At 35.5% G+C, this 13,134-nt stretch overlaps 1 protein-coding gene across 1 annotated transcript in view; it reads left to right on the top strand.

Annotated features, from left to right (window-relative positions):
• The window catches only part of STAG1 (stromal antigen 1), a 360,000-nt gene that overhangs the window by 230,639 nt on the left and 116,227 nt on the right, over positions 1–13,134 (top strand). The window contains 6 exon segments of the mRNA XM_043995188.1: positions 2,250–2,346; positions 3,988–4,037; positions 4,040–4,071; positions 9,534–9,641; positions 11,969–12,068; positions 12,070–12,084. Of these exon segments, the coding sequence (XP_043851123.1) occupies positions 2,250–2,346; positions 3,988–4,037; positions 4,040–4,071; positions 9,534–9,641; positions 11,969–12,068; positions 12,070–12,084 (402 nt within the window).

The raw sequence follows: 13,134 nt of genomic DNA, 5'->3' as shown, positions 1-13,134 counted from the left end.
TTACCAGTATAAAGCATCAGACAGCCTCACTCAGGTAATATTCTGCCACAACTCCTCTTCCTATAGTACTATCCTCTAGGTGGGGGCTCGTTAGCGCTTGGCAGGCGACCCACCCAGGGAAGGAACCCTGATTTTAAAACCTCCACTGCCTTGTGGCTATACCATATATGGGAAAGGGCTTCGGGAGTTAACCCCGACGAAAAATCAGGAGTTGGAGTCACTTAGGCAGTTGGATGTTGGACATCACATCTCTCTGGCAACTCCTGCGGCGGCACTGGTGCCAAACTGTATTGGCTCTGCTTCTCCTTTGGATCCACCAATGTCGCGTAGAGGGAAAATCTGCTGCATGGGCAACAGCTTGTTTTCCATATTGATCTGCCCAGGCCAGCGCCCTGGAGAGGACACTCAGCTACTCCTCATGGGGTAGATACAACACGGAATGCAGCCAGTTACCGGTTATAAGTCACCTCAGGAGCTGCGGCTCCTGTATCGGACTGCACAGCCACACTGTTGCCTGTGGCTCTTCAAGGCACTGATCCATGGTCGTCCTCGACTGTGGAGGCCTACTACTATCCTCTAGGTCTTGTTCCTCAGGACTATGGTACTTTGTCTAGTTTACCCTATTCCCACCCCCAGTCCCATCCTAGATCATAGTTATACCTGTTTTGCTTTCGATGAGAAGGATGAAATAGCTTTTCCTCTTTAGACTACGAGTTCACCTCTTTTGGCTTCAGGGTCAGAATCTTCATCTGAAACTTGCCTCCCTGAAGCAGCTAAACTTGTGTTTCTCCTAGAAATTCAAAATCTCAGGGTTAAAGAAGGCCTCAGAAGGGGGCAGCTAGATGGCACAGTGGTTAAAGCACCGGCCCTGGATTCAGAAGTACATGAGTTCAAATCCGGGCCTTCAGATACATGGCACTTACTAGCTGTGTGACGCCCTGGGCAAGTCACTTAAACCCCATTGCCTGCAAAAAAAAAAACAAAAAGGCCTCAGAAGACCTCCAATCTGATTCAGAAATATCCTCACAAATAAATCTGCCTACAAAACTGTTGGTTATGTGAACTTGGTGCCTTAGAACAAGAATCCATTCAACTTTTATTTAGCTCATTCATCATTCTAAACTATTCTGGATCTAATCTCAACTTTTCTGTCTTTCTGTGGTGGTTAACTATGAATTGTCCTAACATTGTTGTCACTACATGTTTCGTTCTTTTTACTTTACTTCTCGGGTCCTTTTCCAAGGGCTTTCGCTTCCTGATCCTGTAAAAGGGGAAAATACTGTTGTAAAAAGTAGTGCAGTAGAAAGAACAACTGGATAAAAACTAGAGGACCTGAATTGAAGTCAAGTCTCAATTCTGTGTCTTGTGAACCGAGGCAAGACACTTTAGCTCTGGACCATTTCCTTGTATACAAAATGGGTTTAATAGAAACAGTTTGTAAACGTTATAAGAACTAGATAAATGTGAATTTGATTATCATATTATATTTCTTTTACCCGGGGTTTCTCTTTAGCTTTTAATTATAGTTTTTCGCTACTAATTTATGTGCTACTCCAGATAATTTAAGGTTCTTTGTGTCTTGCTCCCTAACCTCTGTTTCTATGTGAAACATAATCCACATGCCTCAACACATTTAAAATTTCAAAGCCTTTCATCATGTTGTCAGGCCACCTGAATTCAATGGCGCTTTTCACCTTTGTAATAATTCTCCCGACCATCCCCTTCAGTTGTTGCTTATCCACCTATAAATATTTAAATCATCTTTATCCAAGAAACTTCAGTTGTTTTCCATATTTTAAAAGTATTTGACTCTAAAACCATTACCTTTTGTTTGAATTTCATCTTTGACTTCGTGCCTGGAGCTTTTTTTGTCATGCTTTATCTAGTAGTTGACCTTAGGGGATGGGAGTATATGCTTTTTCCCTGATTGAATTATGGATATCTTCAGAAAACAAACATTTTCTAAGATTCCAAGGCAGTATGGATGACAGAACCTATTGTATCGCTTGTCTGACTATATGTGTTTTAGAAAAAAAATTACTTGTAAATAACTGAAGTTATTTAATTTTAAATTATTTGAAGAATTAAATATGGATGGAAACAACATATTTTCTGAAAGTTTATTCCAGTCTAAGACTTATATTTCTATAGTAAATTGCAATATAACTTCAAGTAAGTGACAACATTATAATCCTGTCCCATATGCTCATGATACTGGCTAATCTTACTATTGTGTTTTTTTATGTAAGCAAGGTGAAGTCAGGCTGAAGTGTTTAAAAGCTCTACAGAGTCTGTATACCAATAGAGAATTGTTCCCCAAATTGGAACTATTCACTAACAGATTCAGGTAGGTATGAAACCTGTGATTTGGAAAGAGAATATAACTCATACTGTCTAGTTCTTTAATGAGTTATTTTGCATCTTTATCACTTTTAAGGTTGATGTTTCTGATATGTAGTGAAGAATTTTATTGTAATCATAATTTCTTAATGCAGGTATTCCATACTTTAAGTACTGAGCTATGTTTGAAATCTACATTTGGAAAACAATATATTTAGAGGAGATGGGGAAGGGGTCATTAGTTTCAGTACAAAATATTTCTTTGTTTTATAACCATTCCACTGTGTATTTAGTGCATAAAGAATTTGGGGAGGGGCAGCTAGATGGCACAGTGGATAAAGCACCAGCCCTGGATTCAGGAGTACCTGAGTTCAAATCTGGCTTCAGACCACTAACACTTACTAGCTGTGTGACCCTGGGCAAGTCCCTTAACCCCAAATGCCTCCCACCAAAAAAAAATTTTAATTTAAAAAAAAAATTGGGGAAGTAGGTCCTCATTTAAATTAAGATTAGGTAATACATACCGTTTCAATAACATAATTATTTAAAATGCTCTACACCTTTAGATATTTTGGTTTTGTTTGCTATCATATTATTAGTGTACCTAATTAGCATGATACATAAAACACCAGATAGACACATTGTAACATCTGTCATATCTGATGAAGCACATTTTAGATTAAGTAGTGCAAATGAAAAGGTATGTGCTACTGAAAGTGACGATCATTTCTTGCTTAATAGTAGCATGTGGAACTGACACTATTTTGTACCAGCCATTCCCTTGTTTTTCACATATTCCCAGCTATGGTGTTATTTCAGATTAATAAAGTATGAGGTATTGATAATTTTTCTTGAATACACAGGAAACAACAGAGTCAACAATTTATTTTCAATTTTAGTAGCTTTAGAGAATATAATTAATACTCCTTTATCATATATGAACTTTGTATGTAAAATATCAAACTTAGTTATGAAATAGAAAATTCTAGGTTACATAATATTCAGACTAGCATATGTATTATGTTAGACATAAAGACATCTATTGTGGAAGAGAGATCTTGTAGACTGTAAAATTCCAAAACAGAGAAAGAGGGGAGGTAACTTTTAGGACTTGTTTGGGTTTAAATATTTTGCATTCTAAGCTAATGCATAGCAGTGCTCCAGTGACTAAGATTTTATTTTTGATTGGAAAATAAAATTGGGCCTTTAATGCAAATGCACTCAAACTCACATAAACAAAGTTGTTAAGAGTTTACTGAGTAATTGAAATTTATTACATTACTCTTGAAGTTTCTAAGTTATAACCTACATTAAATGGTTTTTAAAAAGTGAACAGATTGCTGCCACATTATAAATAAGATGTGGTTAATAATTGTTTTGTTGTACTTTGGAAAGCTCTGCTTCCAATTAGGTCCTGAATATGAAAGCTTTCTGATATAATTATATGCTCATATGCTTTTCTACTATTAAGTGCCTTAACTGACAGATTTCTCCCCATTCACTATGCTGTGTCTTCGTGTACCTGGTAACTCTCTGCATAGAGAAGCACCTGTCATTTCTGATAGAACAAAAGAATTTTTTCCTCACCAGTAACAAATATTTGAGCTTGTTTATTTCTTTTGTGAATTTTTTCCTAACTTCTTTTCTAGGATCGCATTGTATCAATGACACTTGATAAGGAATATGGATGTTGCTGTGGAAGCCAATTCGATTAGTTACTTTAATACTTCAGGTACGTATTTCAAGTATTAATATTAATGTCTTGAATTTAGAAAACCATCCTTACTTCAGGTACAACAAAGTATTTTGTCAGTGCTCTGACTGAAAGTCCAATCACCTTGTTAAATTTTGGGGAAATTGCTGGGGGAAAACGGTGGTTTCTGCTAATTATCAATTGAAACAACAAGAAACTTAAGTGTAAAAAGAAACCCAAAAGTTTGGTTCTATGGTTTTTAATGCATAATTTGCTTGATAAACCCTTCTTAGTTTATTCTTGTTAGTTATAAATAATAGGAGAAAGGTGGTAGGTATACAGTTCTATATAGAGACCTGAAAAAAGCAGTCAGAAGCCATAACTCCTTTATGGACACCTTGGGTATCATCATTAGAGCAGGATTGACAAATGTGTGCTGATGAAGAAGTAGGGTAGTAGGGGTTAATGTAATCTGGATTCCAAGTTTCCATGTAAATGACTGGGGATCTGAGTGGAATATAAAAAGCAGGCTCACACAGTAAGATGTATGAAAAGTAATATGAATTTGAAATTTTAAGACTTAATTTAGAGGACTGCTGAAAATAGAATCATGAGTGACATTGGGACATAGTGAAGTTAACTTCAGAAGTAGATATTTTTACAATACTTTTATCTTTGTTGTTATTTTACTTGGCTCTATATTTTATATTGACCTGCTATTGTTACTTTTTCCTTTAATAAAGACAATTTAATTCCTTTTGTTTTTCTTTTTCTTCCTCTCTCTGTATCAGTATGTGTTTTTACTTTTTGGTTTCAGTTGTCTAGTCTTGTACAGCCTATACTACCCAGTCACCTAGTGACAATGAACAAGGAATCTGGAATTTGATAGTTGGAAGAGAATTTAGATAGAGGTAAAATAGGTATATATGGTTCAAGAAGATAATGAGTGAGAAAGTATAAATATGGCTTACTGTGTGCTAGGACCTATAAATAGAAAGGCAGTGCAGTTCTTGTTCTCAAGGAACCCACATTCTTAATTGGGGAGACAGCAATTAAAGGAAAATTCAGCTGCAGGGCAAGTGAAAACTAAAAAGCCATTTGGGACTTCATCTGACTCTTAGCAGTAATGGGAAGATCACACAGTACCAGATATCACGATGCTTGTTTTGGTTGAGTCACTCTGCTAGACTCACAGGTGGTCCTAGAAAGCCTTTGTTCACTTCAGATTCATAAGGGCAAGGACGCATGCTGACAGAATACTCTTAACAATGTGGCTCAATGACTAAAGCCTGATGATAACCTAGTCCTCCTAAGTGTGTTTATGTCCGTCATTGGGATGCTCACATGTAGTCAGAAGAAGGGTGTTGGGTTTGTAGTTAGACTAGGCAAACCACTTCACTTTTCTGCCTCATCAAGGTAATCCATGCTATAGTTGTGGATATGGTATTATTCTTTTGGAAGATGGAGAGATATCTACTAGATCCTAGCTTCTTCTTTTTTTTTTTTTGGCAGGGCAATGGGGGTTAAGAGACTTTGCCCAGGGTCACACAGCTAGTTAAGTGTCAAGTGTCTGAGGCTGGGTTTGAACTCAGGTCCTCCTGAATCCAAGGCCAGTGCCTTATCATTGCGCCACCTAGTGTCCCCTCAGATCCTAGCTTCTTAAACTTTGGGTCTGACACATATTGGGTCCTGTAACTGAATGTGAGGACTTTGAAAAATTTGGCAACAGTAAAAGGTTAGGCATACCTATTTTATATACCTATATACCTGGTATTGTTTAAAAATTTCTCAGGTGAAAAAGGGTCATCACAAGTGGAAAAGGTTTAAGAAGCCTTGTACTAGATGATAGATCAGGTGAATTCTGAATTAGTTTGGATTACTAGACAAAAATAATAGTCATTATTAAAATCTTCTCTTCATAGACATTATAAAACCTAATGTTTCCATTCTTTGCAACATATTCATGCCATTTTCATAGCTTGGTGATGCCTAGGTATCCAGGACGGGACCATGGTTCTTGACTCCTTCCCAGCTCTCTGTAGACCTCTGAAATCTGTTGCTCATACCTTTTATTCTTCCCCCCTCCCATATGCCAGAATAGCTACTTTTTAAATACTAAGGAAAGTATTTAAGAGGAAAGTACAAAGTTGAAAAATATGTTGATTTATAGGTTTGTCCTCCCCCCCAAACATAATATAGAATTTGTCAGAAACTGAAGAACGTACCTTAATATTTATTGAATGTATCTTATAATCTTTTCTTTATTCTGGTTTAATTGCTTAAATTTATTCAACAAAAGTATAAATATCTACTATCTGTGAGACACTGTTCTACATTGGGAATTCAAATATAAAAGTGATAAAGTCTCTGCCCTCAGGAAACTTCCCCTCCATTGAGGTTTATGACATATCCTACATATGAAATTCAGTTCTAAGCGGTATTTTTTTTTTCAGTTTATTGTTGTTGTGGTTTGGTTTTGTTTTTCAGTAGTACCATATATATGCATGTGTTTTCTTGATAAACTATGAAATTATGCTTATTAAATAGTTTTGTTTAATGTTTTGGGACACTTTACTTTCTTGAGGGCTTGGTTATGCATTTCTTGACAAGAATCTATAAAACAAAAATGTATAAATAAAATTTAAGAAAAACTAACTCCTTTGACATCAGATGGTATGAGATAGAGTAACATTTTAGTACAGAGAAAATCAGGATATCCATTATTACAAAAAAAAACAAAGCCAAATCTTCAGGTTTCCCTTACTTTTTCTCAGTCTCCTTTTGCTGGATATTCATCAAGATCACTTCCACTACCTACGAGTGTACCACAAGGCTCCATCCTGTGTATTCCTCTTCTCCTTCTATATTGTTTCATTTGAGGATCTCATCAGCTCCTATAGCTTCAGTTTTCATCTCTGTGCTGACCTTTCTCCAATCTACTTATCTTATCCAGCCCTGACCTCTCTGCTTACCTCCTCAATTTCATATCTCCAACAGCGTATTGCGACATCTCAAACTGCATGTTCCATAGACAACTTCAACTCAACCATGTCTGAAAACTGAAGTTCCATTATCTTCCCCCTCTCCCATTTTCTAATTGTCCTGGCTTCTGGGCTCACATATTAGGTGTCCTCTTTGACTCCTTGTTCTGTTTCACCTCCTCTGTCCTATTTTGTTGCCAAGACACATCTCTCATGTGCTCTCCTTCTCTCTTCTGACATTGCACCACCATTATATAGCCCTCATTACCTCACACATAGACTATTGTAATAGCCTGCTAGTTGAACCTCCCTGCCATAAGTCTTTTCCCCATCCTCCACTCAACTGCCAAAGTATCTTCCTAAAGCATGACTGTTTCACTCCTATACTCAGTAAAGTGCATTGATTCTCTGTTATCCCTAGAATCAAATATAAAATCCTCTATTTGGCATTCAAAGCCTTTTAGACCTCAACTCCATCCCCCATCCCAATTCCTCCCCCCCTCCCCCCCAAACACCTATATTTCCAATCTCTTACACCTATTTCTCCCTGCCTTTCCATATATACTGCAGTATAGTAACACTAGCCTCCTTGCTGTTCCATCTCCTGACTGGGCATTTTCACTGGCTGGCCTCAATGCCTAGAATTGACTCACTGTTTTTTCCACAAGATAATACTCTGAAAATGTATAAGACTTTCCCTTTCGACAAAGAGCCTTAAAATATAGTAAAGGTAATTTTGAAAAGGTACATAAAATAACTACAATATAAAGCAGTATGTGATACATTTCAGGTAAGTGAAATATTGATAAGAAATTCAGAGAAGAGAAAGATTGATGGAGTACTTGGCATTTCAGCTAGACTAAAAGGTTAAGTTTTAAAATTGTTTATTTGTATGGTGATTCATTATGTACATAGCCTTTCACCATACCACATGGAGCTAGAGAGCAGAGGGAATAGCATAAGAACTGCTATGTTTTAGTTCAAGGCATGTTAAGGCAATAGTGGGCAATAAAAGTGGAAAAATTCCTTTGAATTATATAATTTGAAGCACTTTGAATGGGCAGTCTAAGAAAGTTAGAGGTGGAGCTTTTTTGTTTGTTTTTTGGTTTTTGGTTATAGACAGTGAGTTTCAAACTAGCATAATTCCCCAATGCCCTCCAACATGACTTTCTGCCAAAGAAGATTTCATGTAACATTTATTTATAAGAATCTTGAAGGACAGGAAATCTTAAAATATAGTCTGAGTTAACATTATCTAGAATGGAATGACTAGGTCAGTATCCCATTCTTACTGTATCCCAAAGGAATACAGTATTTACATTAAAATCTTTATTTTTTTAAGTGAGGTAATTGGGGTAAGTGACTTGCCCAGGGTAACACAGCTAGTAAGTTGTAAAGTGTCTGAGGTCAGATTTGAACTCAAGTACTCCTGACTCAGGGCCGGTGCTACTATTCACTGTGCATACCTAGCCTGCCTCTCCATTAATATCTTAATCCTTTATCCCTAATCTCTGGATGGTGCTAGCCTCCCTATCCCCTCCCTTTGATCTGATAAAATAGAGACTGCCCTTAGGTGGAAAAATAACCAAATCACTAATATATGGGGAAGGCAGTGATGTAAAGAATTTTTCGTTGTTATTACTCATAATTCATTCTGTCTTGGCCCATCCATGTTTCCCAGGGGCTTTTCCCAAGGAATTGTAAAGGGCTTTAGAGGAAAAATATTACTTTTTAATATTTTCATACTAAAAAGGAAATTTTAAAATATACTTTCCCATGTCAAAGGCAGGATACAAACATGGGTTTTCCTCGATTTTTAAGTCCATTCCACTACAACTCCTAACCACCTTCAAAGTATGGATTTAGGAATACTTAATCCAGTGACTTAATCCAGACCAGAAATAGTGAGATCAGTTGGGGGTTAATAGTCTAAATGTCCACTAATAAAACTCCTGAAATTTGATTGATTGGCAATGGGAATGCAAAGGAAAAGAAGTTTCAGAGAGACAATATTAAGAAAAAATTAGCCTAATTAGCTAGGGAATGGATAAGAGAAAATCCCTACTTTTTCCAGAAAATCCTCATTGCTCAATTCCCACTTATTCCATGAAGGCTATGATTTCATCTGTTCTGGGAATACCTGCTGAGGAACTCCTACCACCAAAGCAGATCCATACCTTCTCTACAGTTTATAATCATACTGTTTCCTGGATGACTCACACAGGTTAAGTGATTTGTACAGGTTCACACATGTCCAAGGTGGGACTTGCAACAGTATCTTTCTAACTTCCAGGCTGGCACTCTGGCCACTACCCCAACTGTCACTGACTCTTCAAATGTATATTACTACTCAAAATTTCATGTCGGTATCATTCTAATTACTGTGTGTTTAGCTGGAGAATGTGAAGTTTAATATAAATATTGTTTTGGTTCACGTGGGGTTTTTTGTGTTTTTTTTGTTTTGTTTTGTGGTTTTTTTTGGTTTTTTTTTTTTTGGTTTTTTGTTTTTAATTTTTCAGTGGAAGTGAAGAAGCACTTTCGAATGAAGACTGTGAAAATGTTTACCACTTGGTATATTCAGCACACCGGCCTGTTGCAGTAGCAGCAGGAGAATTCCTTCACAAAAAGTGAGTTAACAGTAACCATGGACATTTTGTCATAGTATTAACTGGAGAAAACTACTATGACAGGTAGGGGAAACTATCCCTAACAACAGTGTGCAAATTTAGGCAACTTGTCCTATAGGCAGACCATGAAGCTTACTTGTCATCCTTTCACCTATGGAATTGAAAAAACCTTAACATTAACAGATATTTTCACAAGTAAGTTTAAGGAAAAATCTTGGAGATCTAATTTAAGTTCTTTATGCACCTTCAATCCTTTGAGGAATCTAAGAATTTTGTTATCTCATTCAGGTATTTCAAAAATGTCCTTTTTTTCCTCTCCCAATTATGAATTCAATACGGTAATACTATAAAATAGCCAAGGCAGAATACATTAACAACACAAGATGCTATTTTATTCATATTTTGTTAATGTTTATTTCACATGAATGTTAATCGCCTGTGCACTGAAACTCCTCTCGGCCTTGAGAATGTTTTTCTTCCACACTTCATATGTGTAGGATTTAAAAGATTAATTTATAATATTTTGAAAAAAAATACAAAGTGGATTAGAGTTTCATACTAAAAACAAAAACCTTGCTTGGTGACAGTTTTTCTTTTAGAAAATTTTAAATTATTTTATTTTTTAATGGACAGAATTCTATTTTCTCACCTACCCCATTAAAAAGAATTCTCTTTTAACAAATATAAATAGTCATACAAAAGAAATTCCCTCATTGGCCATGTTCAAAAATAAGTCTTGTTCTGTACCCAGAATCCATCACCTTTCTATTAGGAGATAGACTATATGCTTCATCATCAGTCCTTTGTAATCATATATGACCATTTCATTGATCAAAGTTTTTATAACTTTCAGAGTTGTTTGTTTATGCAGTGTCATAGTTGTATAAATTGTTCTTCTACTATTGCTCCTTATTCTTGTTCATTTGTTTATAAAAGTCTTCAGAAGTGTTCACTTTTCTAATACTGATGTTGTAGATAAATTGTTCTGCTTCTATGCTGTCCATGTCTCTTTGAAATCATCTATTTTCTCACTTCTTATGACACAGTAGTGTTCCATTGCTTCATATTCTAAAAATTTGTCCCCAGTTGATGTATGTGGGTTTTGCATGTTTTTTTTTGGTTGTTTTGTTGTTGTTTTTTGTTGTTTTTTGGAGGGGCAGTGAGAGTTAAGTGACTTGCCCAAGATCATACAGCTAGTAAGTGTCAAGTGTCTGAAGCCAGATTTGAACTCAGATTTCTCCTGAATCCAGGGCTGGTGCTTTATCCACTACGAAACCTAGCTGTCCCATGGATATTTTTTTAATTTCCTGTTTGTTTTTTCTCTTTCTCAGATCTCTTGGATATAGGCCTTGTAATTGTGTAGGTGGGTCAGAGCGAATGCACTTTTTTTTAATTAATTCCAGATTTGCATTCCAGAATGTCTATGAACCATCACAGGTTCATCAAGAACAAGTCAATATGCTTGATTTGCACAATCCACTGTGGATATTACATTAATGCTTTGAGGATATGCAAAGTAGATGCTTTGTATTATAAGGTAGAAGATTTATTTTTTAAAAATCACAGTGGTTGTATAGGTGTAGTACTTCCTTCATATAGAGTTGTAGAAATTAAATAGAATTGCCCATTTAAAGTAATTTTACCTGATACTTAGAACTTTTTTAAATGCGTGTTGAATTTAATTGTGTTTTTATTCCTGTTGTCTTGCATTTAAATAATTTGAAAAAATTGTCAAATAAGCCCCCCTTTGCTTTATGTTGCTTTAAATGTGCATTTACCAAACCAAATTTATCTTTATTACTGTTCTTTTCATTTTCTGTTTCTCCACAGTCTTCTATTGAGCAAGACACTTGGGAAAACAAATTGAGACTCTTTTCAATATAATATTTTGTTAATGTAAAAGTTCTTTTAATGATTATAAAGTCAGCATCAAATCAGTTGTTTCTCCTGCCTAAGTCTTTTACATTTGGAGGCTCTGCCAATTTCCCAAAGCATAGTAGAAAATTATAGTACCAGGCCATCATAAATGATAATAGTAGTTGCATTTTTTTTCAGAATTTATATATTTCATAGATCACTCATGGTTAGGAAAAGTATTTCTTAAATACAAACATTTATGTTGAGGCTATATTTAAATGGTGAGTATTTCCCTCAGCCTTTATTGTTCATTCTCATTTTAATTTCTTTATCTTCTGGGATAATTTGACAAAGCAATAAAAGAGAATGAAATACAGAGGGAAAACATTTATTCACTTTTTTCAAATTTAAGAAAGGGGAAATATGTTGTTATGAAACTTATTTTGTATTCCTTGGTTACTTCCTTCTAGGCTATTTAGCAGGCATGACCCCCAAGCAGAAGAAGCATTAGCAAAGAGGAGGGGTCGGAACAGTCCCAATGGGAACCTTATCAGGATGCTGGTTCTTTTCTTTTCTTGAAAGTGAGGTAAAAATATTTAAAAGAATATTTTTAACCAACTTAATCAGTGTGTTTTTAACCAATACGTTCAACAACTTTTTGATGTCATTAACTTAAAGAAAATTTATCAACCAATTTAATCCAGAGGAAGCAAAAAAAAAATCATTGTTCATTATAAAATTGCCTCCATAGATCCCCACTCATGGACCCAGAGCTGCAGCCTGTGGATCTTGGAACCTTTAAAAAGCAGTTAGCCTAGGAAGGAGTTGTGATCTTAGATGCATGTGCAGAATCAACACTAAAGATGAAGTTATGAAAATTATTTCACTTTCACATTCTAGCAATATTGCATATCATTTCGTTACTTCTTTCATTGTTACTTCTTATTTTCTTGTGTTTATGTAATGTCATTTTTAATTATAGGATTCAAATAAGTAGTCCTTAGCTGGTGTTGCTAGTTTCCTCAGGAATATTAGTGCTTCGTTCTTTGAAATTTAAACTTTACCAAAGGTTACAAGAAGAAATAAAATATGTAGCTATGAGCTAAACATTATCATTAAGTATTTTAGAACATTATGTCTATATCTAAAACGCTATTTTGAAATTAGTATTCACACATTAGCAAAACACTTTTCTTTCACATATATTGGTTTATCATTGAAATGCTCTATTAATCAAAGTATTAACAACATGGTAAGGATTTGGAAAATAGAGAAGAGCATCGCTATTAGACAATAATTATGAAATAAAAAGAATTATGAAAGACAACAGGTAACCAAATAAACTACAAGTTGATGGGAAAGTCTTTACTTCAGGAAAGAAAGAAGCAGAGTTTACTATAAAAACTAAGGAAAAGGAACGCTGGAGACAGAAGTATAGATGAGGGAGAAAATGGAAAAGAAACCAAAAGCAAGAGAGAACCAGGTAATCGTGAAGGAATTATGGTATGCGTGTGTGTGTGTGTGTGTGTGCGCGTGTGCGTGCATGCATGTTTCTGTGTATATGTGTGTATTTTATGAGAATGGAGTGTGAAATTAACAAAGGGAGAAAAGTAAGCTGAGGAGTTGGCTTCTGGAC

Source organism: Dromiciops gliroides, chromosome 3 (genome assembly GCF_019393635.1).
Source record: "Dromiciops gliroides isolate mDroGli1 chromosome 3, mDroGli1.pri, whole genome shotgun sequence".
NCBI lineage: Eukaryota > Metazoa > Chordata > Mammalia > Microbiotheria > Microbiotheriidae > Dromiciops > Dromiciops gliroides.
This window is presented reverse-complemented; position numbering and strand designations above follow the sequence as displayed.